The sequence below is a fragment of the Columba livia genome, chromosome Z (assembly GCF_036013475.1).
Source record: "Columba livia isolate bColLiv1 breed racing homer chromosome Z, bColLiv1.pat.W.v2, whole genome shotgun sequence".
NCBI lineage: Eukaryota > Metazoa > Chordata > Aves > Columbiformes > Columbidae > Columba > Columba livia.
The window spans coordinates 64,271,130-64,298,301 of record NC_088642.1 but is presented as its reverse complement, the minus strand read 5'-3'; the positions used below and the strand labels follow the sequence as shown (position 1 = coordinate 64,298,301).

The 27,172-nt window shown below is 35.7% G+C and overlaps 1 protein-coding gene across 13 annotated transcripts in view; it reads right to left on the bottom strand.

The window, feature by feature from the left end:
• Window positions 1-27,172, bottom strand: part of CCDC171 (coiled-coil domain containing 171) — a 156,552-nt gene that overhangs the window by 62,792 nt on the left and 66,588 nt on the right. For all 13 annotated transcript variants that reach the window (XM_021288814.2, XM_021288812.2, XM_065046161.1 and 10 more), the window contains 5 exons: window positions 23,437-23,941; window positions 22,616-22,732; window positions 17,550-17,776; window positions 16,694-16,876; window positions 14,833-15,018 (listed from right to left, as the gene is read on the bottom strand). In XM_021288814.2, coding sequence (XP_021144489.2) covers window positions 14,833-15,018; window positions 16,694-16,876; window positions 17,550-17,776; window positions 22,616-22,732; window positions 23,437-23,941 — 1,218 coding nt within the window. The remainder of the gene's footprint in view (window positions 1-14,832; window positions 15,019-16,693; window positions 16,877-17,549; window positions 17,777-22,615; window positions 22,733-23,436; window positions 23,942-27,172) is intronic.

Here is a 27,172-nt window from a genome sequence, read left to right as displayed (position 1 = left end):
ACCCCTGATGAAATTAAAGGAAAAACATACAGCTCTGTAATTGTGTCTGAGAAAGGTCACTTCAGGTTCAGTTATCAGAAAAGCACAGCCTTGAGATATTTCACTTAATCCACAATATAGCCCTTATTTTGCTCCCCAGGTCTTAGTATTTACAAAAATAAGAAAATTTCAAAACCTGATAATGCATTTATCTTGAAATGTTTTCTGTGGACAATTACAATTGTTAGAAAGTTGAAGCTAAATATGATAAGAATGAAGGTTTTAAAAACCTACCACGTCTGCACATAGTTCTGTGAAGATGCTGAGCTTTCACTTTCAAACACAAGTAATTCTGAAACAACTTAAAAGCCAAACTCTAATTTATTGACATGCTGTAAAATACCAGTTATCTGTTTTGTTCAGATGTTTAGGCATTCAGGTGCTAATTCAGAAATCATTGCACTCTACAGTCCACCAAAATCTCCTACATCACTAGAGTTTTCATCAGAAACCTTAGAAGTTCCCTTTAGAGATATTTTAGATTTAGGCGCTTTTTTACCCATAATCTGAGCATGAAAAAAACATTTGTTGGAGAGAACAGCAAGCAACTGATAGCACTGAGGAAAAATCTCATTGGATGTCTGTAGGCTATGCCCTTCCACAAGTAATTTTAACAAGCCTAGGCTTTGCAGTGAGGAATATCTTTCTCCAAAGCCAGTCACAAAATTAAATCAAAGCTTAACACTGTAATTCTTTACCAACAAATAAACACTCTATTCAAAAGATAACAGATGGATAATCATTCTAGATGAACGATGACAGTCATACAGTTTAAATTCATGCAAAGCATGTGTGACACATACTGAGAGCATATTTTCCAAGATCAACTGAAGCTAGATCAAACTGCTTACTAAATTAGATTTAAATTACACAGACACAACACAGCACTGGAAGATATGCAAATATACTGCAGTATGTGTATTACAAACTAATTTGTGAAATTAAAGATTTTATCTTCAGGATGAAGTTTCCTATGTATATTTTCCATTTAGATGCAACATATTACTTTTTTAAAAGATCTGTACACTGAATACATCCTGAAAACTGTCCTACACACACAACTAATAAAATTCCACAATGAAAAAAAGAATACGAAGTTTAGCCAGTATCCATTCCTCCACCAGCTGAAACACACTTCCCATTATCCCTTTTGGCAATTATAGTCTTTAGGATGGTCTCTGAGTGCCCCACAAAAGGCACTCAACAGATAACCCAGAGAAGTCTAGCATCTTCAGAAGGTCCAAATCCAAAAAGTACAAGAAGTTACATTAATATTTAATGTCAACTGTATTTTTAGCGTGCATGACTGCAATGCAAACCAAATTACATTAGCTCAAACTGTACAGTTGAATTTCCACATGATGTTTTCTGAAAAAAATTCTTACTTATCAAGAACAACTCAAAATGAAACTTCTATCAAAACAGGAGATGGAATATCTCAGAGAAAAAACAAAATCATAATTCAGACTTGTTACTGATACATGGAAAGGAAAAAAAAAAAAAGATAGAACATTCAAGACACACATTCAGACCTATGTCAACAAATCAGATGGATTTACACTTCTGAACTGGAAACCAAGATGCAGTATCAGCATACTATGTATGTTTCATAGTGGCTGCAGCAGTGTCTTAAAACAGTTTGAAATGAACTCCACGTGGCTGTTCTGCTCTTGCAAAGCAGAGCTAACCTGAGCCTGACCACCCGTGACATTCTTTCAATAACAAATGCTTTCACATGCCCATTAAACTTCTCTAGGAAAAGAAATATGCGTGCTCAAATGTACATTTGAATGAGCTGTATCTGCTTTGCAGAAAAAGCAGTGATTTTTTTTTAACCTCTTTTTTACTGGACCCTGATCCTGACAGCAGCAATCTTTCCATTTGCTGGCACTCTGAGGACATACCTGATGATTGTTATAGATCACAGGGTATCTAACAAGGTGCAAAATGGCTCTTCCTATCTTTTAAAGCGCCCTGTGTAGTGAGGTCACAGAGTGTAAGTGGGTCTACTAAACAAGCAGCACAATGATTTTAATAAATAACCAACAAAATAGTGGTGAATGATGGGATACTTGCAAACATATTTTCACATTTCTGACTCAATGTGAAATACAATTGTTTGTGATTGTTTTATATAAAAAACCCTCATAATATTGGGGCACAAACTGTGCTAATTGCAGAAAGCTTTAGCCACAGTAAGTGTCATAGAAAAGTCAAGCAATCATTTGAAGACAATTATAAATTAAATTATGGTGCATGCAGCTTAAAAAGTATCTGTGATACACAGTTACTCTACAAGATCTAGAACATAAGTATTAAGAAACATTTCTATAAAAATTTATTTGAGAGTCACTCAATGGATTGGATGAAGAAAATTAATATGTTTTCATTTTGCAAGAGATTTCTTACAAAAGTAATTAGAAGTTCTAGGCACTCACACTGTGAAAGTGAATGGCATTACCTATATATGTCTAGGCAACAGTCCATTTATTGACTAAAGCATAGCTCTCAGATATCCAAGCAAATTTAGGTACCACAATTTTACCTGCAGTAGCTCAGCCTGGGTTACAGTGCCTCAAAGACGTAAATCTAGGTTTAATATCTCTGTGCTACAATGCAGACTTATTTCTCAAGAGGAAATCTGTTCTGATCAACAAGAAAGGAATGCATTTTTCAGTTGCATTAGCTCAAAATGTTTAGCAAAGGATGACTGAAAATTATTTTTGAAGTCACTGAGCTGTGTATGCTTTAAAGTTATTGTGAATTAAAAGAGGTTATTAATTTAAACACAGTGGCTATTCCTGAATAATTCCACATAATAACACTTCTTCCAGAAGAGAGATCACATGTCACCCAGCTTCAAAGTAAGTAAAACTAAACAAAACTTTGAAAGTTTTTATATGAAGTAATCACAAAATATAAACTGCCCACGCATAGGTTAGATCCTCATGGACTGTTAGTATTAGCAAACAAAAGCATGGGTTTTAAAATGTGTACACCGCTAGATACACGGCTGCATTTAAGAGAAAGAGAAGTCGAAAAAGTTGAGGGACACTCTTTTGAATACAAAGATGCATTGAGCCTTCTAGACATACACTAATCCAATAAGAGATAATAATTAAGCCCTGCTTTTAAACAGTGTTTTGGAAAATGTTAAATTACATAATAAAATTTATGCACATGATAATCTAGAAATTTTCATCATCTTCTGCGCTAAGTGAATTATATTAGTGTTACTGGAAAGCTGCAGAGAAAGATTATACCACCTTAATGGAACAAAGACAATTTCAGAAAAAGGCTTTATCATCGTGAGTTTTAAGTGCATTAGAAAAACCTTTGATGTTAAGTGAGAATAAATTTTTGGAATCACATGTGTGGTGGCATGAGTACACTATCATTCACTCCCCCTTCACCTCTGAGATAACACCTCAGCATTGATGTTTCTTTTTTCTCCCTAGAGAAGTAAATTTCTCTCCCATCACGATACAGACTGCAAAACCCAGCCTTGTAGGAACAGCAGCTTCTCTGCACCTTGGCAGTGTTGTGCCTTTAAATCAGCTACTTGAGTGCCACAGAAAAGAAATAATCCTTTTTTTTTTTTTACTTTTTACTCTGATAGACCCCCAGCCTTACAGTTACAGTTCCGAGTTTTCAACCAGATGCTTTATACCTGGTACTGCAAAAGAAGACTTCTCATAACTCTCTCTTGCACCTGTGTGTAGGTGAGGTGCCTAACTTTACATGGGAACTGACCCTGCTCTGTAACACTGCTCTCTGCTACACACCAGCACCTGCAATAGTGTTGCTTAGTTTTCCTATGCTTTATTTAACTGGGCATATTAGCACACAGTGTACAATATAAAGATACAAACAGCACTTAGACTTTACTATGGTTTACGAGTGCTACTATATCACATGTACACACACACAGAGAAATATTTAGCTGAATTATCTATGATGACCCAAGATACTGCATCAGTTTCTGGCATTTCATTATAGGTGAACTAGACTCAAACCATCTGTCTCTGATCATGTCCTAGTGGTCACAATTATCTTGCATTACTAGTGACATTCCTAAGCCCAGGAACAGATTATTTGAAGTTCTCAAAAAATACTCTTCCATTTTGTTTTGAATATTTCTATATTTTAACAGTTAGATAATTCAGGAAGAAAGAGAATGAAATTATTAACAATAACAATGAAATGTTACCTGCAAATTAAATAATCACAATTAGATTCCCATAGTTAATTTTAAAAGGCATACAATTCGAAGTCAGTGAGAACCTGGACACAGACTAAAAAGTCATCAGGGACAGGTTCAATCACACAGCATTCCACTTCAGAACTAAAATTAAGAAAGAAGTATTATGGTACACTGACTATGGGTCTTCAATTCAGACACTGGTCCAAAAAATTAAAATCCTAAGAGTCTTTAGAATTGTTTCAAGAAAATTTCTAAATAGAACTTAAGGTTCAACTCATGAGTAAGAAAAGACACTGCCCCTGACCTCAATATATTGGTGGTCCAGTTAAATTGTTTCAGTGCTGCAGGTCGTTCTGCAGCAGTTTCTTGGAAGAGGCTGCCACACAACTCTACGAACAGCAGCACATCAGTGTGAGCCATCACATTAAGCAGTTATGGACAATGCCAAATAGGTCAGTTTGTGCATTCTAAAGTTTTGATTGTGTTTCAGCAGGAGTTTTTAATTTTCTTTAATCAATGAATTGGATTTTTTTCTTTTTTTTTTTAACACAACACTAACATTAACATGGGCTTTGGCAGATTTATCCCTTTATACAGTTGACATTCAAACACTGCATTATTTTCCACAAGCGTTGTGACTGTACCTTTGTATTCAAATATATGTGTTTCCACAGATAGCCCCAAATGCTGTTTAGTGTACGCATATTTGATTTTAATATTATGTCAGCAACATCCTGCTGCATGAAGTATCTGCAGGGGGAAAACACGCATACATCATTCTCTTTATCCCTTTTAATCTTAAAACACCAGTAAAATAATAATGAATTGATACGTATGTAATTTCATACTAAAAGGTCTATTGTTTTATACAGGCCACCCCTATCCCTCCCTTCATTAAAAACTGGAGAGTAGTCTGCTTAGCAGAAAGAACAGATACAGTAAAACAAAATCGAACTAATAAAAGGCAACTTCTGAATCATTCTGTTGAAAAAGCATCAAAGATACATGACATGCCAATATTCAGTGAGGAGATCAAAGAGCTATAAAGGTGTATTGACTGACTGTCTCCCTTCCCTCTGGGTGTGCTTTGTGACACACCAAGTGCCAACCAATAGCACAAACCTTACACAAGGAATACGTTTTTCTGAGTGTGGCACACACAGATCCTGAAGCAGACATGATAAACACTGACAACTAAAAATCACTGCAACTGCTAAACTGAATTATTTTATTTTTTCCTTTTGGTATGTTTCCTAAGTAGAAGAGAAAATGGCACCATGGTGGTACAAAACTTGGAAAATTACCTGCTTCACTCACCTATAGAAGCAACAGTAATAAATATTATCAAACATATTGGGTGATATCACACAACCAACTAACTTAGTAAATGATCATTAACTGTTTTTCTTCTTAAAGAACACTTATTTCCTCACTCTTACACCTGAGAAATTTTCTTGTATGACAGTGAACTACTATTTATAAATAAAACCTTGGGACTGTTACTTAGAATTGAGAATCTTGCATTCCTAGTTTGCAAATCACTTAATTACTTTTTGTATAGTCCAGAGACAAAAAAACAAACAAACAAACAAAAACAAACACATAAACCACCAAACTTAAAAAAAAAAATATTTGTTAAAGTCCTTCTAACTAAGGCAGTAAAAAGATTCAGGTACCAACAGGTACATCTACGGGTTTTTCATAAATACATATTATAAAAATAAACACAAAACATTAAGCAACTTAAAAAAAGTGAAATCTGTCTTGAGTTTTTTACCCTGCTGCAATCTCAAAGACCTTCCATGATTTTCAGGATTATAAGAAGATAGCACCGCTATAGATTTCAGAAGCTGGAAGTCGTCATATACATTTTGAAAAAGCTCGCCCTTGAAAATCATCAAAACCATCATGAAAAGTAAATACAAATTTCAAATTACAAGAAGGATAGGCATGCTGCTGTCATTCTGTGTAGCCAAGAAAGGGGACTGAAGTGCAAAGGAATGCATCTCTTGCTTTAGCCTGATACCAGTTAGATACACAATTATATTCCCATATCTTAATTATATTCCAACAGGAATTTGAGAGTTAGTTACTTTTGGTTTTACAATAAGATATTATATAAAGGTCTTTACAGAGTTAGCTTCACACAAATATTAATAGAATGGGAAACTATGGGAAAACCTGACTAATGTGAAAAAATGATGGGGCCCTAGAGATATCCTACACAAAGAGCAGCACGGAGCGAATCTATGTATAAAGGATTTGTATATCAAGAACTTGTATAGCAGAAAGTCCTACACATTGATATCTAAACTACCAGGAAAAAAAAGGTTTAGAACATTTCTTTAAAAACATCACATGCTGTTTTAAAGATCTATCGATCCCCTCTGTACATCTCAAGGTAACAAAGTTACTTTGTAGTTGACCCAATAATATAATAAAGATCTCCCAAGCACTGAATTTACCGGGAAGCCTTTCTGTGGTTTTGAGTGAAAATTGAAACGTGGTTGAAGGTCTTGAAATAACAGGGATAATCAGTATGTAAGTACATATGCTTAATAACCACACATTGTAATTACACAATAATCCCATTTTTCTTCCAAATTACGTGTCAATAAATCTTTCTCACTGCACTATAAATTCCAAGGTCATGGACAGAGGTGTTTATCAGAAAAATTACTATGCAGCAGTAAAACCATTAAGCTTTTAGATCCCAATATTGTTCCATTTATTCTTCCTTCTCCACATGAGAGGCAAATATTTCCTACAAACAGAATACCCAGAAAATATTGGAAGTCACTGTTTAAAAAACTACTAATATGCTCTGTTTCATGCAATTACTTTGTGAAAGTTTTTGTCTTTCTTTCTTTCCTTCTCTTTGACAGAATGTCAACTTCTTTGGTTGGTTAGTTGTTGTCTTTTTCTTTAATAGTGCAGTGCAGCAAACAGGCTCAAGATAAAAATATTTTCTGAAATAGGCAATATTACTACACTGTAAAGATTTAACTAAAGATTCCAGATTTCGCTGTTTACCGGTCACTAATATATTAGACCAAAATCCCTAAGGTCTTAGCCATCTGTTGAGAAGTAACTTGCAGTCCAAATTATTGACTCTTGTTTCCGCATTAGCTTCATTATTCCTGGGCACAATTCTACCTGTCTCGGTTACTTGCCTTCCTCTGCAAACTACCAGAAGGGCACTTGAGTGCACAATTAGACAAATGACTGTTGAAATCAGACTACTGAATCAGACTATCATGATCAAACTTATTCTGTAATTTTCAATAGAAGGGAAAATGTATTCTTACTTGGAAATTAACTCCTGGTCATAATTAGCTTTCAAAGACAAACTAAAGTGATGTTATGTAATCATGACTTATTCCAGTGGTTTCTCTCAGTGCCTAAATTACATCCAAATTGTTATAATGGCAAAAGCATCTTCCTCAGTTATCTTAAACTCTTTGACATGTTAAAAACAGATATGATTTTTTCTAACATAGGGGTGTCTTTTCTCATTGGATAAATAATTATTACATCTGACTAGATTGAATATAAATGTAATAAACTGACAATTCCTTTCACTCTTCTCTCAGTGTAAAGTAGAAGTCATTTTGGAGATTTTTTTTTCTTATAATACAAAGGTAATGAAGAATCTGTCTGACAAAAACAGCCTGAATAATATTCTTACTGCTAACCAATATAATATTTCGTAGCAGAATAACTTAAAAAACAAAAACTGTTCATCTGGTATGCAGTCAAATTCCAATGTAAAATCTTAAAATCATTGCTCAGATTACAATTAACTATTACTGAATTCAACTTGCAAAACTGGACAAAAGAGGAACTACAGAGGAATTAAACAGTAAGACAGTGGTAATGCCAATATCCTTTCAAAATAAGAGCTTCTAATTATGTTTGTGTGACTCCTACTGCAAAATTTTGAATTGTTGTATTGAACTTCTTGTTAATGCAAACACAGAAATAGCTATTAAGCATAACTTTAAAGTTTATTCCTTCTCCTATTCTGTTCATTACTTACACATTTTCCAGAAAGCCTGATGCAGAAAAGTTAAGGCAGACCTTCAGCAACTTGGTTGCTTGTTGCTTGGTTGCTTCATTGATGACTCTGGAGCAAATACAATACTTTTCTGAAGGCCATGTACTGACCTCAGTCCCTCCAGACTACTCATGTTGATACTGATGAATGTTCTAGGCACAGAACAAAGGAAATACACAGACCTAACAACCTGGCTGGAAATAAGTTTGTTCAGCAAGGAAATGCAGCGATCAATATTCCTAATAAGGTGATCTCTAACGTGGAAAAAGAAGAGGGCAAACCTTGGACCCTGAAGCTTAGAGGCTAACCAGAGAAGCGAAGCAAGGAGAGCTCTGCACCACAACATGAACAGCTGCTTTCCAGTGCTAAACTGAATAGAGTACAATTATTTATCTCCAAGAGAAGATTTAATGCACAAGTTTATCTTATTTTTGTTAAATCACAAAGTAGACAATAAAACAATTCAACTTCATGGACAAACCACAGAAGAGAAATTTAAGGTGAAGTTTAAGTTTAGATATCTGAAGTGCAGATTGAGTAACAGAACGCAGACTTCACCAGTCATCTCTCCAGTGAAGAGAAGCTCCCAGGTCCAGTCCACAACAGGATGCTCTCTACATGCCTCTCCAATTACGTAAAGACAGTAGCTGCTAGAATTAAGCCCGGGAAAACTACCCCTTCCCACATACATAAATTCCACATACAATGCATTGCAATTTTATAACACAAAGGACCAGCTCCAGGGCAAGGCTTTGCTCTCTGAAGACTGTCTATTTAAGAAGTTATCAGTAGTGGAAGTATGTAACAGAGAAGGAGAATGAGCAGCCTTACTTATTTTACAAATAGTGTTAATGCAAACCAAAATACATGACAAACCTGTTTAACTTGTAATTTATTGTGATAAGAAAACACATGACATCTGTTGACTAAGAATAGGGCAGATGGCAATGTTAATCCATTCTTACCTAATTTATAAATTATAAAGGTGTTTAAAATAAACAGTGTATGGAAATTTATTTTTTTTAAAATGACCAATTATTAATTTCAGTTTCTAACCTATTCAGAGGGGAGCTTGCTTCCCTTTAACATGCTAAACCTGACTAATACAAAATCTCTGTTAAGTTAGATGTTAATGGCAATCAGCTCTACTGCTTTCTTTAAAGAACAGCCTTTAATTTAACTGGGAAAATTCACAGAAATACCATTCCTTGAAAAAGTGACAAACAAGTTTTTGGGAATTAACAGTGTCCCTCAGTGCACCCAAATCCTAACAGTCTTTCCAATTTTTCAGAGTTTAAAAAAAAATACAAAACCTATTTTTGTTCTTATAGTGACTGTAATCTTTGTGTTCTATTTGAGAACCATGACAATCCCTTGGTCTTCCTCATGTAAGTGAGGCCTTTTAATCTTTCTATAAATTAGAATACTGCATCGTTTGCAGAAACAGCCAATTACAAAACCAACTTGTGAAGTGTGAACAATTGTATTAACAAAATAAATTTTATAAATAATATAAATTATTTTCTAGGGGAAATATATAGCTATAAATATATGAAGAGAAAAAGCAACAAAAAGGAGCAAATTCTCTACAACCTTCATCTGAAATCCAAACCAAGACCAAAGAGCCTGCTCAAAGAAAACATCTGCTTCTAGCAAACCTAGAAATTTCAGTCTCCATAAGAATCCAATTAATTCATATCTGCCTGTTTAGCAAAGGATACTACCCTTTCTGAACACAGAATATACATATAACAATTTAAATGGAATAGCTAGTGAAAATAAACACTCCCAACCTTCCCATCAGAAAACATTTCTCTGTGAGCATTATCAAAGCCCTTGGATGAGATTCTTTTCTCACTTTTGCTGTCATAAATCAATGGCAGCTTCACTAAGCTCTGCAGAGTAAACAAACCCAAAATTTAGGATATTTTCTTCTAAAACACGTATTGAAGACTACTTCGAGGCAGATCAGTGGCAAGTCACAAGATTTAACATATATTGCACTTGAAATGTACACAGAGCCATTCAGTAACCATTTAGAGGGCATACTCCACAAACCATTAACCATTTAGAGGACATAATCCACAAACTGAACCTTAAAATATATTGGTTTTATAACAGGTACTAAAGCATATCTAAAGTATAGCTTCACCAAGGAAAGTCCTGCCTTACAAACCTAGTCGCTATCTCTGATGGAGTGACTATATCAGAGGACAAGGGAAGAGCTACAGATACTGTCCATCTGGACTTCTGTAAGGCCTTTGACACAGTCTCCTACAACATCCTTCTCCCTAAATTGGAGAGATATGGGTTTGATGGATGGACTCTTTGGTGGATAAGGAATTGTTTGGATGGTCACATCCAGCGGGTAGTGGCCAATGGCGTCTGGATGGACACCAGTGACAAGTGGTGTCCGATACTGTTTAAGGTCTTCATCAATGAGATAGACAGTTGGGTCAACTGCAACTGCAGAAAATTTGTGGATAACACCAAGCTGAGTGGTGCAGTTGACACACCTGAGGGATGGGATGCCATCCAGAGGGACCTGGACAAGCTTCAGAAGTGGGCCCATGTGAACCTCATGAGGTTCAACAAGGACAAGTGCAAGGTCCTGCACCTGGGTTGGGGCAAACTCTGGTATCAGTCCAGGCTGGGGGATGACGGGACTGAGAGCTGCCCTATGGAGAAAGACTTGTGGGCACTAGTGGGTGAAAAGCTGGACGTGAGCTGAGAATGTGTGCTCTCAGCCCAGAAGGCCAATTGTATCCTGGGCTGCCTGAAAAGCAGCGTGGCCAGCAAGTCAAGGGAGGTGATTCTGCCCCTCTGCTCTGGTCTGACCCCAACTTGAGTGCTGCATCCAGCTCTGGAGCCCTTAGTACAGTATAGACATGGACCTGTTGGGGAGGGGCCAGAGGAGGCCACAAAAATGACCACAGGGCTGGAACAGCTCTGCTGTGAGGACAGGCTGAGAGAGTTGGGGTTGTTCAACCTGGAGAAAAGAAGGATCCAAGAGACCTTATTGTGGCCTTTCAGTAGAAAGACAGGGACAAACTTTTTAGCAGGGTCTGTTGTGATAGGACAAGCAGTAATGGTTTTAAACTGAAAGAAGGTAGATTCAGACTAGATATAAGGAAGACATTTTTTACAATGAGGATGGTGAAACACTGGCACGGGTTGCCCAGAGAGGTGGTGGATGTCCTATCACTGAAGACATTCAAGGCCAGGCTGGACAAGGCTTTGAGCAACCTGATCTAGTTGAAGATGTCCCTGCTCATTGCAGGGGGTTGGACTAGACAACCTTTGAAAGTCCGCCCCCACCCAAACTATTCTATGATACCTAAAAGGAAGTAAATATAAACACAGTGCCTGCCAATGGGAAGAAAAAGTATTTTACTGGAATTAAGACATGCTTGTGTAATGAGGAAAAATTATGTCTGCTACAGAAGCCTGTTCAGCATTTGTGTAAAAGTCTCTCTTCAAAGACACGGGAATCAGAGCTGCTGATTTACCTCACCTAATAAAAAAGTGGTGTAAAAGAGTTGCTTAGTTCCAGCTGACCTTGAATGTAATTGGCTACCTTGGATGTCTCTATGGTATATGCCATTAAGAAGATAAAAATATACAGGATTAAAATCTGAACAGATAAAGCTAAGAAATTAAGTATTACCCCTTTAATAAGCCTACTTTATGGAAGTACATGAATACCAAAGTATGTCCTTACCGATTGCTGTTGAAGTGTGAATAAGTTTAAAAGTTATCAACAGTAAAAGTATCTGTTATTTTTTCACCTTCTCACCTGTTTAAGAACTATAAGTAAAGAATTCAAAGCAAGTTTTTTACTCCATGACACTCTACTCCATCTGAAATCACTGGTATATCACCACATTCTCCAATTTTTGTAATATGTTTAGCCTAGACCAATAGATTATTTTGTATCTTAAAATGAAGCTGGAGACATATTTTTTCTATTACATTTTTTCAGCGAAATAGTTCTTTTTTTACCTAGTTCTGAACTGTTTAAGAGTTTAAAAGTTTATGCAGTTTTAAGAACACTGTTTTACAAGGTCAAGGTTGATTATAACAGAGATGAGACTGTGCCACTGTATTTCAAGAGGAACAAAAAAAACCAAAAATGAAACCTCACAAAAAACAATTAGCCAAGAGAAAAACGTGTGTCACTTAAAACACCAGGGCAAAAGCAGAGAAAAAAGCGGAATTGTGGTTAAAAAGGTTATTAGAGACTTTTTCTTAAATTAAAAAAATGCAGACACACAGAGTTCAAAACAAAAAGACATCCTTCTATCCCTTGGTATCAAAGTAGTTTGTGTTAGGCTGCTACCTGAATATATGAAATACTTATTCAACACAGGTTTGGAACTGTAAAATACAATGATGAAAACTGAAGGTGAGATGATGATTTATAAAGTATACATTATAAAATCATATAGGCATTATTTAAAAAAACAAAACAAAACACCAAAAAAACCCACTAGGATCATGAACATGTGTTTCTATGCTACCACAACTGATATTGTTTCCTTCCTTGATACAGCCACAGACAAAGGCAGTTACAACCACAATGCCATTTTGTGGTAACTATTGTAAGTAAACATCAAGAAGGAATTAAAAGGCATCAAACAACGTTCTGGTATTAAACAAAGCGGAGGGACAGTACATGGCAACAAGCATACAACTTAAATTTGGTTCAAAACTCCTCCATGGAAAAGATTGAGAATTATGGATTAATACATTTAGAAAACCAAATAAGTGTTAAGTGGCCAGTTTCAGCTTTAAGGCTTATTCTGTCAACTTTCTTAGTCTCCATCCTATCACAAGTTATATATTTTTATATCGTATTGTATTCTTACAGCTTTCAGCTATAATCAAGCATTTTACACTAAATCAAGTTTTTCCAGTAGCAAACAATTGCTAGGCGGTTGTAATATTAGGATGCATTTTAAGATCACTACTGTCTCAAAAAAAATTGTATCTAGCCTTTCATTAACAAAAAACTGAAGCTGTGAAATCTAATTCAGTATCCAATAATCCATGTAGCAGACTTGTTTAGAACTCCACTCTATATTTTAAATGCCTACAACTGACTTTTTGTTTCATTTCATCTGAACAAATGTAAAGGTATGTTTTACATATAAACAAAACAGGGTGAAATACCACGCATTAATGTATAAAGAGCAGACCCTAAAGAAGATTTCAAATAGCATCTGTCTTCTATTTCTTCCCTTCTTTATGATTGTAATATCCAATTTAAAATCTTGAATCAAGTATTTACCAAAGAAATTGAACACAAGTGTAATGCTTTTATATACTGCAGTTATATCTGAAACAAAAAAGCAATAGTATTAACATTAAACATTAGACAAGTTTATTGTTACACTGAAATGAAGCACTAAGAGGCAGGGGATTGTGAGGAAGAAAAAACATTAAAACAAGTAGGTAAATTAGAAATGTCATTGTCTTTCACCCTTAGTGAGCTAAAGCATTTTTAGTAAATAATACTGCTAATGAAAACCCTTCTTAATAAATTTAACAACATCCTTCAGCTTCCTCCACTGTACATCACTTCGAACTTCAACTCGGCTTCAAGTCATCTTCCCTGACATCCATTTTCACTGTTATATTTTCAACAATGGCTTCTGACATTTCTACTAGTTTTGTTGCTTGCATCTTTTTGGTTCTCCTCCTGCTTCTTGACATTACTTGTCACTGTCTCCCTAAATCTTCCTCAAAATCACAAGTGTTTTTATTTCTCAAAATACCAGTGAAGCAGTTTCTTTTGCTCATCTATGAATTCACAGAAGAATACTGGGAGGTGGAAAGACAGTAGTAAGGCTGAAGGCTGGACACAAGCAGCAAAGCTTGCTTTAAATAAAAGATAAATAAAAGTTGCAGAGAGCTCAGGTCACCACACATTAATTACTGACCCAGCATCAGGTTTCTTCTCTTCCCATGTTAGATATCGACCTGGTCTCAAACCTCTTATTCTCTCTCTGCTTCTTGATTTGATATCACAGATTCTGGTAACAACATATTTTCCCTCATTACTTGCTATGTCTGAGGAAAATTATAATCCTGATGAAAAAGGATATTCTCTGCTCTCACCTAGCATATTCCAAACTGACAAATGCATTTTCTACCCTAGGATTATATTCAGGAAACAGCTAATCCAGTTTTTAAATATTCTTATGACCTCTATTAAAAAAAAAAAAATCAAAGTATTCCTGTATTTCTTGCTTCATTTTCTTATAGTCTGCAAACACATCATGCTAGCTAGAACTGCTGTCTCTTATGCATCATGTATTACAGATATTGGTGTACACCGCCCAGTCTCAAAAGAAGTTATACCTTGAAGTTTCACCTCGGAAGTGTTTTCTGAGCGCCCTAAAATTCCAATGGATTGAGTAGTATGTATGCGTTTACTACTATAATTTTATTTGCACAAGAACTGCAAGATTTGGCTTATTCAACAAAAGGTAAATTTCTGTTGCCTATTTCATAAGGATAATTATCTTACCTTTACGGTTTCACTTAAGACTTGGTTTTTATCTGCTTCTTCACTGGAGTGCAATTCCAGTTTATTATTTAACTCCTGTAGCTGTTGTGCCTGTTCATTCAAAAGCACCTGTGCCTGATGCTCCCGATGTAATGCATTATTCAATTCTTCACATGTACTTTCAAACCTCTCATGGGTGATCAGTTTCTGATAAAGGAAATAAATTGTGTTTGATTGTGTAACTGCATTCACTTGCTTACATGCTTGACTTTCAGAGTTCCACTTGCAAACATATCAAATTCTAAAACAAAGGTTTGCTAAAGATGAGCATTTAGATTTTTTTTAACATGAAGACAGATCACTGAACAATAAAATGGCAGACAACTTTATTTATTGTGTTTTTTTTATTCAGGGTACTGTGAGCAGTATGCATTCATTACTCTATTCAAATCAGCATCCCAGGTATTAAAGAATCAATATTTAGAAGGAAATATGCAGATCAATGTCCCACATTTCCCCCATATCTTATTAACCCTTGTAAATGTCTTCCTGGACTCCTTCTCCCCTCCCCAAAATGTTCCAGAAAGAAGAAACATTTTTTTAAGGAAAATCCTCATCTGCCTTTGAACAACAGTCTAAAATGTGATAATTTCATCTAACTGTTCCAGAACTGTAGGGAAATAAAACCCAGTAAGAACAGAATGGGAGATTGTTAGGTATAACCTTCTCCATTTGAGTAAAAAAAAAAAAAAATCACTTTACCATCTAGGAACAGGAAGTAGAATGGATGTGAAAACACGTATTAAATGTTCTCTGCTTGGAAGTATTTTGATTGGGACACACTGACACATCTACCAACTAGGCCTCAGAATCAATATTGGGCACAGCTACTGAAAACGCTGCTCATTCTGACACAACTATTTCAGTTATACCGTGCACCTGTGAAGCACCTGTAAGAATCCTTATCTATCCACTTTCTCAGCTCAATTCTGAATGCAACCTACAGAAACCAGGTGTAGGAGGAAAGGTGCACAGTGAACTTCCAGCATGCCAAAGGAAAGACGAGTTTCTGCCCCTCCAGTAAGGGCCGAAGACACAGCTGCAGGAGTGGGACAGGGAACGTATCAACAGCCCACAAAATGGTGTTACTCCCTCAAACACCACATCCATTACTCACTATACTGAGGCTTCAAGAGGTTAAGAAACATTTCTGTTGTCTCCTCCCATTTCTGCCAGACAGCGCCAGGTTAGTGAACCCATAGCGTTTAAGTAAATCCATCACTGACAGCAAAGGGTCAGAGGAATTTGGTGCTTATGTGCTACACAGAATGTAGAAAAGAGCTTTTTTCTTTTTTCCTTGCCATAAACTTACTCCTTCAAGGAAACAGCCACACTAAAATTTGCACTGACTATCTCAGGATGTAATCCATACTCAAAGATACAGTAAAATGTCTATCATAATATTTGGCAATATCCATGAAGAGTTTAAAAGATTACATTTCTGCTTTATGAACACACTTACTGGATATCCTCATTCCAGCTGACTTTACTCTGTTGAAGTGAAATCTATATATCCTTTTAGGGTATATAAATCACACCAACATTTTCAACATACGGAAAAAAACCTGGTTTGCTGAAGACCAAACATGTAATTTACACTGAATACCTCATTCTACAAATCAAAGAGAAACTCCTGTGGAAAGGAGATATTTCTAAATACATCTGACTTATAGTTTAGTGGTATTTACAAGGCAAGTCTTCTGGAAAATTCTGTTAATAGTATATTGATTTTATAACTGTTTTTTCAAAAGAACACAAATCAAAAAATGTGTAAAAAGGAGGATCCCTTGTAAGCAGCCTCCTCTAAATCAAATATACTTACAGATTTCTTAAACATATTTAATTGCTCTTGCAGGCTCTGGGCTTTGTCAGCTTCTTTCTTCATTTCACTGAAATTCCACTTGAATTCTGCAAGTTTTAGGCGCAGTGAGCGGCGTTCCACCTCTGTTGTATGAAGCCTTTGTGTAAATTCAAATATTTGCTTCTGCAAGGATGCTATGCTTTCCTGTTAGTACACAGAAACAAATTCATGTGCTATAAAATGTGCTATTTTAACAATAAAATAAATCACTTTTAATGCCCAAGCAAATTAGACAAAGCTCTATTTTTGTCCTCCATTTCTAAGAGGCACACAGAAGTGCAAAAATGAGAACCTTTTGTATCTACTCTTGAGACTTACTGAAAACTCTGTTTTCAAGGAAGTACGTATTTTCAGAAACAGGCCCACAACAGAAGACAAACTATGGGAGAAAGAGTTCATCTTTTTATTTTGGTTAAATTGAAAAGGTTATCTTTTCTGAAAGACAGAACAGAGCAGGAGGAAAAAGAAAAAATGTAACCAAAAAAAAGAAGGAAAAAAAGCAACAACACTTAACCTTAGGTAATGCTAAAAGCAAGTTTATTCTTACAAAGCAAATAAAATTTTGATCGAACTTTGAAAAAATATTTTTCTTGGATATGTCAAATATCTTGTTAAAGTTCTTTGACAATAAAAAATCTATTCACACCCTAATGCTTTTGGGTGTTGCAAATCAATTTCTGATTATATAGCTGACTTCAATGTAATGGACTCATAAACAATCTGAAACAAAATTAATGGTACTACCAAGGGAGCTTCACTGTAACACTTATGCTGTGAACCTACTGTTTACATGAAGTAGCACTATAAATATGCATACCGTGATGGGTAGTCTGTCACACAATCCAGCTTCCAGGGCCTGGCTATTTATTCTATGAAGTCCATGAGCCAGTCTCTGTACCAAAGAGTCTTTTTCCAGGTACGTAATGCTCCTGCTGCTGTCAAGTGGAACAGTCTCCATTATCACATTCAGCTTGTCCATAAGCTTTGAAAAGGAGTTCCTGGCTGCACTTACAAGTAAGTGTCCAGAAAGCTGGGGCTTTGGATCTTTAAGAAACAGCAACAAAAAATAAATATCAAGTAGATTATTACTTTCACATTTTTTCTGCCAATGGAAAAATGCAACAACAAAAAATAGCATCTTTAAAATACTCAGTAAGAAATTTCTATTGAAGAGTGGAATATTGAGCTTGCAGGAAATTCTCAGAGATGCTTTGGGACAAACTTTGTATTTAGCAATGAACACTCTACTATCAATCTTTGGGTGGAAGGATAGGACAGTATTCTAAAGAACAAGATGTTTGTCAAAGAGTAATTTTCCAGTTGTTTTTATGTTCTCCTCCAATGCTATACTTTCTTAGGTATTTCTTCTGTCTTCTAATTTTGTAATTCAGAAAACATGTAAGATGGATGCAAGCAAATGTAAGCCAGGTCAAGTATGTCAGATGTGATAGCAAATGGTAAATCACTTTATCACAATATTTACAATGCAAATTTCTGAGGGTTTCCTGGCTCCTCTTCCCTCCCCTCTATAGATGTCTAAATCATTTGCTGTTCAGAATTAGTGAGGCTTGGTACCTTAATGCCATACTATTTATATTCTGAGACAAGAGAATATAATTTACCTTATTCCAAGGCAATTAAAATTTTACAGCTACAATTACTTATTTCCCCACAGGATTTTGGTAATCATCCTTCTCATATAATGGACTTAGGGCCCCAGCACACCCAACATGTCCTGCTTACTGCTAGATTCGTCAGGTCTGTAATTAATAATTGTGTTTAATGTTGATAAATAAAATTGTCAGTGCTCCTTCCACTAATTGGTATTCCAGATAACAGTTAATAGGTTTATTTATGCCTTAATAAAAGTCTTGTAATTTAGTTTTCCCTCTGCTAGGCAGGTCTTAATCTGTCATTACTTGTCTTATGATACTATCAGTGTAAGATGACAAGCATGGAAGAGCTTATTTACATTCAGTAGTATAGCAGATCTCCTGTTGCTGCAGTGAATTAAAATATTTACTTAAGAGTATAAACAGAAAAAATTAACCATAGCTTTTTTAAGTTAAAGAATTTCTCTTTATAAATTGCAAGGATAAAGCCAAAGGTTCAAAGTAAACAAAACATAATTATTAATACTTTTAGATTATGATTCTCATCACAGGGAATTTATCATTTACAAATATGAGATGAAATCTATCTGTAAGAAACAAACAAAACAACAAAAAAGCTCACATGATAAAGTTAAGTATTCTTTTTTTCAGAGCCATTCTCCTCCTTAGTTTCAAAATACCATCGTTCCAATAATTGCAGTGCTTAACTGGAGCACTATTTTTGAGCACATGCTCTCCATAACCCCAGTTAGTAGTAAATCAGTCTTTTCTTCCTGTCTAAGATAGCACTCTTTCCCCTCATCTTTAAAGGTAAAAATCCTAAACAGCTATTTCATCTTGTGCTTCAATAAAAAAAATATTCTCATACCCAGAAGAAACTACTAATGTAATATTCTGTTTACTTTGACCAAGGCTCCTCTCTTTTCTTCATGTTGATTTCCTATTCCTGATCACATAAGAGTTAAAATGAAGGTAGCTTGTCTTTTATTACAAATTATCCCATCCTACCTGTCTTTCAGTTTCAAAGACCATCTCTTTTCTCCAGTCACGATGTATTCATTAGTTTGAGCGTTTAGTTAAATTAACCTAAAATTAAAACTATCATATTTGTACCGCCTTCTATGTAAGATGACATCAAAACCTTCTAAAAAGCTGTCCTTTGCCGTGACTTTTGGTAAATATCAAAACAAGGATACTGTCAGTGAGCTACTGTTCCTTCATTTTTCATAGTATTTCCACCTGGTATCTCATTTTACAAGAGATTGTTTGCCTGCCAGAAAACACAGTATTTCTCCATATGTGCAGTACCTAGGATGTCAGCCCCTTTCCCTGTGTCTAGAACCCACACTTTAACTGTATTAAAAATAAATTAACAATAGTTCAGTCAATTTTGTTGCAGCGTTTTGAAATGACCACTCTACTTCATAACCAGGATTCCTGTTATGCAGTGCTGTTCAGCATCCACAACCTAAGGCACCTTCTTGGGATAAGGAATAAAAAAGTAAACCATCACCTGTGTTTATTTATTTCTTTTTTATGAAGAGCAGTTTGGAGAAAATACAGAAATATATTGATACAAGTTACTGACTGCTTTGAAAGATGAAATGAGAATATAATGCAATTCCACAAGGAGCTGTATCTATAATAATTGAGAAGAGAATATATGGTTTAAGTATAAACCTTTTAAGTACCTGCCCATAAAGGATCAAGGAATTACAATAAAAGCACTAAATGATGTACAGTGTGCATAAGAAATTATTAACACAAATACAGGTATATCATAAAGAGCAATTCATTGTTAGATTAAATGAATGAAGGAAAAAACAATGAAATATGACAAATCTTACATCACTGACAGATGAAGAAAATTAGTTTACTCTGTTTTGATGAAATATCACAGTCAGCAGGATGTGAGTACTATACGAGGCAAATTTTCATGCTAAGCTTCCAAAGCTTTGTGTATGTAACAGTTGATAATATTCGCATTAAAAAATCTTGACCTTTACTTTCTCTTGTTTATTGCAGTACAGATTCTGTTCAAACAAACCTACAAAACTAACTGTACAAAAACTGAAACAAAATCAAAACAAAATGCCCAAAACTTCAATGAACTCGTATTCAGACTGAAGTTAAGAGATCATTCCAAGACATGCTGGAATGAGAACCAAACTAATGTACAGTGTGAAGGGAAATTACCATGAATGTCAAACTAAAAGTGCTTTCTTTAAAGGCTCAAGAAACGTGCCTCAGACCACCAGAGTGCACATGTCCAAAAGGTCCAGTGCGATCTATGTGATCTGGGTTTAGTTTCTTTCAGTTGCCTCAAACGGTTTCTCAGAACCTAGCCAATTTTTAAGACAAACAAATCTTTCCATATTGCAGATCAACAAAGCACCTTCCGGTGCCTACTTTTTCCTGCGATGTGTACTCTGATCTGGCACTGCCATTATTTCGAGATCTGAAGAGAGAAAATGCCTCTCAGATTGCCTATTTACATTAAAAAAAAATCAAAATCATTTAAGTCAGCTTGAAGGTTTAAATCCTATTTTAAATATGACTTACAGAACATAAAATAATTTCCTAAGTATTCAAGCTTTCTTTCAAATGTATTCTTTCAGGGCCCTATCACTTCAATACTTCTGGAAATTTCATATCCAACTTTCAATTATTTATTATTGTTTTTTGAACCGAAGGTTCTTGGGAGACTTTTGATCTCATGAGCAACAGAATTTCAACTAATACACAAGCAGTCAGACACTGAGGTTCTGAGAAAATGACTTAAAATAGAGATAAGCTATGAAAGAATCACCAAACTGACTGTGGCCATAACATTTTCAGTGTAGCTTTTCCTAATTCTTAAAATAAAAACTGTGTTGAGTGCAGAGATCTCAAGTAAATAGAGTCCACCAGAACTCTCATTTACTTCAGTGCTAGCAAAAGATTGTCAGGTTTAGGGTATTCTATCTAGTCAGTTTTGCACATTGATGCTGCTGTAAAGTTCCTCTTGATCCCTTTTCAATTTGCTGTTCTTACTCAACACACTATACACAGGAAAACTTGCTGTATAAACCTTGTAAATATTCTGAAACAAATTTTGTTTTGTCAGGATGTAAATTTAAGTTACTGAAAACAGGATGATCAAAGAAGAGAGCACCTGAAAGTGAATCAAAACACTTTTCATTCAATAGCTGACTTCTGGTACCAGTCTACTGCTCAGGCTTCTAGGAACTGTATCACCTCTCTCTGTCTTGCTGTTTCCCTTTATTCATGCAAATTATCCTTCCTTTCATATCCTTTATTCTGTGACAAAATTGTTGGGACTTTTGAATTACCAAGTACCAAAGAACTAAGGGTGACAGCAATGCAGAGGAACCAAGTGAGATCTTTTGTCAGCCCTCACTGCAAAGAAATTAAGGAAGACAGTTAGCAGCTGGGAGCCAAGAGGTGTTATTTCCAGAGATTTGCACTAAAATTTTCCATAGGCATAGCCGAATTCTGTATGAGGAGAGACTGAGAAAATTAGGGAATCTAGACCTAAATCTACTTAGGCAATACGTAGAGAGAAACACAGTGAAGATATAAAATAAGGACTGCTACACATTGTGTAAATGGAGAGCACTTTACTTCTCTCTCAAAAAACACAAGAGAGCATGTAAACCAGATGAAAACAGTAGCCATCAAATTCAATTGTTTTCCAGATGCCATGAGTTTGGAAATTCTAGATTCATATAATACAAAACACAGTAGGAAATTATTGCCTTTCAGTCAGCACCAGTAATGTCCTTGGTTGAACATTTGCCAGATTTAGGGCCTGCACTTGAGAAATACACAGATCAAACAGGCAGAAATTACATAGATTTTCTCTGTGGAAAAAAACTTCGTTGAGCTTCAGTAAAATACTTTTTGAATATTGGAACAGTGGAACAAGACATCTAAGAAGCTTGTAAATATTACTTAATTGGAAGTTTCTGAGAACTGGTTAGCCAAATATCCACTGGCGTGGTGTAGATTTTTTTTCTGACTCGCAAAAAAGCAGGCAAAACTGCTTATATGCTTTCTAGAAGCACTCTTCCAGCCTTCTGTTTCCATGACTCCATATGCTGAAATGATAAAGTATCATATCATCGATTAAATAAATCTGTTCCAACAATGCAGCTCTCCAGATATTTGATCTAGAACAGAGGAGATAAAATCCTAAAAATGGAAATGATGTAACCAACCTGACTATTTTTTTTTTAATCTTCTACTACAAGAATATACTTTAAATTACCTGTTTTGTTAACAACAGCCTGTAATTCAGTGACAGAACTGATGATTGCAGCAAGGAGGTTAGAACTAGTAAACCAGCTGAGCGCTTCAACATAGTGAATTTGTTCCTCTTCGCGACCTGTGAAACAGAATTGCAGCTAGTAATAAAACTGAATAACTTAGATAGGCACACTACTATCTCCAGCTCTTTCAGGAACTGGCCAAAATTAAGTCTATAAGCCACAAACTAATTATTTTTTCAGGAAAATTTAGACTGTATTAAATATGCTTCCAGAACTACTAAACCAGAAAAGTAGATCTTCTAGTTTGTGAAACTCGTCTCGTAACAAAAAGGGACAGGAAGACTATGTAGTCTCTAAAGAAAAAATTAATAATCCTATACTAATGTTTTACCTAAATCAGAAAGCAACTTTTTGCATCATTAGTAAGAAATAAATATTTAAAATAATTAATAAAGTAATATATATTCTCCAAAAATAAGTTGATAGTCAACCATTTAGGAGCATTACAAGATATTAACCACAGAGAAGAGGCAGTAGGACTTACATCTGAAATCCGTAACACAAATGTCAAGCATATCAAACAGTGTGAGTTCATGTGTGTAGCTGTAACTTTTCTTTCAATGCTTAACAGACTAAGCATTCCCTTTTAGGGGAAATAACATTCGTCAAGAAATTCAGAAATTACAAATCCCAAAATTACATTTGTCAAAATGTCGCTAAATTTGTCTCTACATTCTATTAATAACAACATAACTATTTGTTATTCACTAACCATATAATTTGACATAACACTTATCAAAGAAGAAAACAATTAGCTTACTTGGCAGATTGCGCTTGCCTTTGGAGTCTCCTATACAAACTAGAACTCCAATGCCTTCTTTGAAGCTATTTACCCAGGAGAAGAGGGAAGTAGAAGACTGGGCTAAAACTTTAAGTCTGTTAGCTGCCAAAACTGCAATCACACCTCTTCGGAATACACGAATCAGGCCTTTGAATTTTCTTTCCTTCAGTGTTGCTTCATGTTGATTGTTTTCCTCTGCATCAGAGAGAGCATGAGCTAGGGTCCTAATCTCCCGGTTCACTAATTCATAAATGTTGACCTGATCCTGGAGAAGGTCTCTTTGGGACGACATAGCACATGATCGGCCATAGAGGGGATACAGGGCACCTGCCAACAATGCACAGGCTGCCAGGAGAGATGAATGCTCCTTCTGAACCTGGGTTAACATATTTTTCACAGAAACATTTTCAAGGACCAATATATCCTGTCTTTTTTCAAGGACATAAATCTTTTCCTTGCTTTTCTCTGCTGTTTCCTGGTATTCCTGGGATAACGAGGGGGAAAAAAAAAAAAAAAACAAACAGAAGAAATGTTAACTAGAATATACTTTTTAAAGCAAGAAAATAATTTTTGTCTAGGCAAAAGCTAAAAGAAAACTAATTATTTTTTCACATTCAAACAACATATTAAAGGAACAAAAATTATTAGTAACTATTGTCAAAGTATCCTAGCAAACAGTTACAGAACCAGACATATGAAAACAAATCAATAGTAAAAGGAAAGTTTGCACAATCTTCAACTATAAATGGACTCCAGATCTCTGACAATAATCCACTAGTACTGCAATAGCCCACAGAAGGTCCAGCAGTACCTGGTTGTCCACAACACGGCTTTATGAACTGGCTTAACAATAAGCAATGACATGCTCTAATTTCAGAAATAATGTTGCTCTTCAAAGCAGAAAAGAAAGTTGTTGTAAGAGAGAGGAAAAAAAGATGGAAAACTCTGGAAGATAACCTAGACAGATTGGCAGCAGCTGGGAAAGGGGAAATAAAGGTGATCTCTTAATTGCTTTGTAATCAACCCCCTACATATATATTCACAGATTAATTAGGTCTCATACAGAACTGAGTTTTCAAAAGAACAGTGTTATACAGATAGTTTTATTTTGACTAGTGCCATCACAGAATTTTTCAACCTGAAGAACATTTTTCCCTTTTCTCTACATGCCTTGAAATAAAGAAAGAGAGATTTAAAACAGTAAACCAGTGTAGCAAAATGAAGACACTAACAAGCCAAGACTGAGGTTAGACCGTGCGGACTGGTTGCTTTTGATGACATGCAGTTCTTGCACAGCAATCACGACACTATGCTGGCACCTCAGAGACTTAGACTGGCTTCTTGATACGCGAGAGTCCTCTGTGACTGGAACAGCCACTTGAGGCTACATTTAAACAGGATACAGTGGTATAAAGAGATAGTAAGTTTTAGGCACTGCTCACAAAAAACCTACAAGCTTAAGTAAAATGCTTACGCTTCAGTTACAACACATGGACACAAAAAGGTAAGCATGAATAGATTGACAAGTCTGTGTGACAAAGAAAAGAGAGGATTACACTAAGCTTCAGCTACCTATCTTAGAGCTATGACCAATTTCGTTAAAATTAGGGTGAGGTTATTCCTGCTAGCAGTGGCCGAAAGAAAAGTAAAATGGTGTCATGCAGCCACATTCCCATGTGTTCTATTTGGTACACATCCCAAATAAGTGGTGACGGGGGCACCCTAGTCTCTTCTCCCTCCTCCATCCTGAAAGCACAATGTGGGGGGAAAAATACATAGCTATCCCTAGAATGGGGACTCCACGCTTCTAGAGATACATACTCCCGTCAGTTCAGAATGTCTTTGACAAATATTTTTGGAAGAGGAAGAATTAGTAGTATTATTAAAAGTACTTCCAGCGATACAAAACCAAAGTAACTAAAAGATTTAATTACACAATACAGTTTATGGGCCTCGTATGTCACTTTACCACTCTAAAATTAAGTATTATCCTGTACAATACTTCCAGTGGTACTGCATTATTTACAGTGTTTGATTTTTATAGAAAAATTCCTGAGAGCATGACTGCAAGGAACTGAAAAGGTAAGCTGAATTTAGAAAACAACTTATGGTTTCTGGCCATCGCAGGTGAAAGGCCAGCATCTGAGTAAACAAAGTGTGATCCCTACAGGGCTGTTGGGCAGCAATACTAACATTCAGTGCTCTGGCTAATTAAAGCTTGTTTTTTAAGCAAGTTTAGTGTTTTTATGCTTACAGTCATATGGTAATATGCAAAAGCAAACAAGACAATCTCTGACTACAGAAATGTGAAAGTTTCGTAAGAAAATATACCTTTGTGGTTCTAATTGGCTAATAATTGCTTTTGTCTTACTCCACACTGTTTCCAGCGTTTCCTTCACAGCCTAAAAGAAGAGTTTTTAAAAGGATTATAGAATTATCTTCCTAAACGCTGGTAAGCTGGCTTCCTTCATTGTTTGAGGTTTGAGGGACACCTTGCTGGTTACAGAGCTTGGTGGATTCCAAGAATCCTTAATAAAAAATGAGGTGCTACTAGCAACACTATTTTATCCCACTTCTTAGTAGTTCCGGCATGAAAACAGAACTGGAAACTAAAAATATGACAGTATGACTTCAAAAGGTTTTCCTGTATTTCAGCTGTTTTATTTTCTAAATATATACATATAAATAAACTACATCAATACCACCATCCTCCATTTCTTTTCCCTTTTTACAGCCTTGCTGTAAAAGCAAAGCTTCCAAACAAAAAAAAAAAAAAAGCAATAAAGGACATTTTTTCCTCCCTACTGGACTTTTTTCCTCTCCTATTTAGTAAACCTTTTATTTTACTGTTGAAATTAACATTTTCCAAGTAGTTACAGGATTTTTCTCTTACAACATGTTTTTGCATACCAGAACAAAACCCTTCTATTTTAAGTGGCTGCCACAAAGAATGGGGACAGATTAATAAATGTCTACATAATAAACAAACCACAACTGATAGTTAAAATTCAGAGGACATTTCCTATGGGACTGTGCACAGTCTGAATAAATAACTTGTGTGAGGCTAAGGAACAGACATAGTAACATTTTCAAAATGGCACACGATCGAACCAAGAGAACTGCACTCCTGCTACAAAAGGCAAGGAGAGGGGATATGCATGTTAAGCTCCATTGACTCTTGAAACATGGAGACCACGGACAAAGAAGAGCAGTATCTATAGAGTGCCTTGTTTATTGCTGATCTGTGATAACGCCACTCTGGGAATTTCTGCCCTACAGAAAAACAGTGAAACTGCTTTCTGATTACACCATCCATCTGACCTACAGTAACAGCTGTGAAGTAGTGCCTACTAACATCCATAGATCTTGGCTTGGAAAATGTTAACAGTACTGGTTGGGGACAGAAGTGGTGGCAGATGTCATTGCTACTAACACCTCCCAATTTTTGCAATGTTACACTTTAATAATAAGAAGATTGTTCTCAAAAGCCTTAACTCTCTACTGCAGTTCTAAAAAAACCCAAACCGATAATTTACAAGATACATTGCTCATATTGCTGTGCAGTTAGAGCTCTCATTTAACTCCTGAGAGTCTGAATTGAGAGTCTTCAGTTTGCCTTCGCACATGTACCAACAACTGGAAATATTAAAGAAGTCTAAACCCAGGACTTCTGAAGAGAAAATGTCTAGAAGGCATGGAGCACTGATCAAAGACA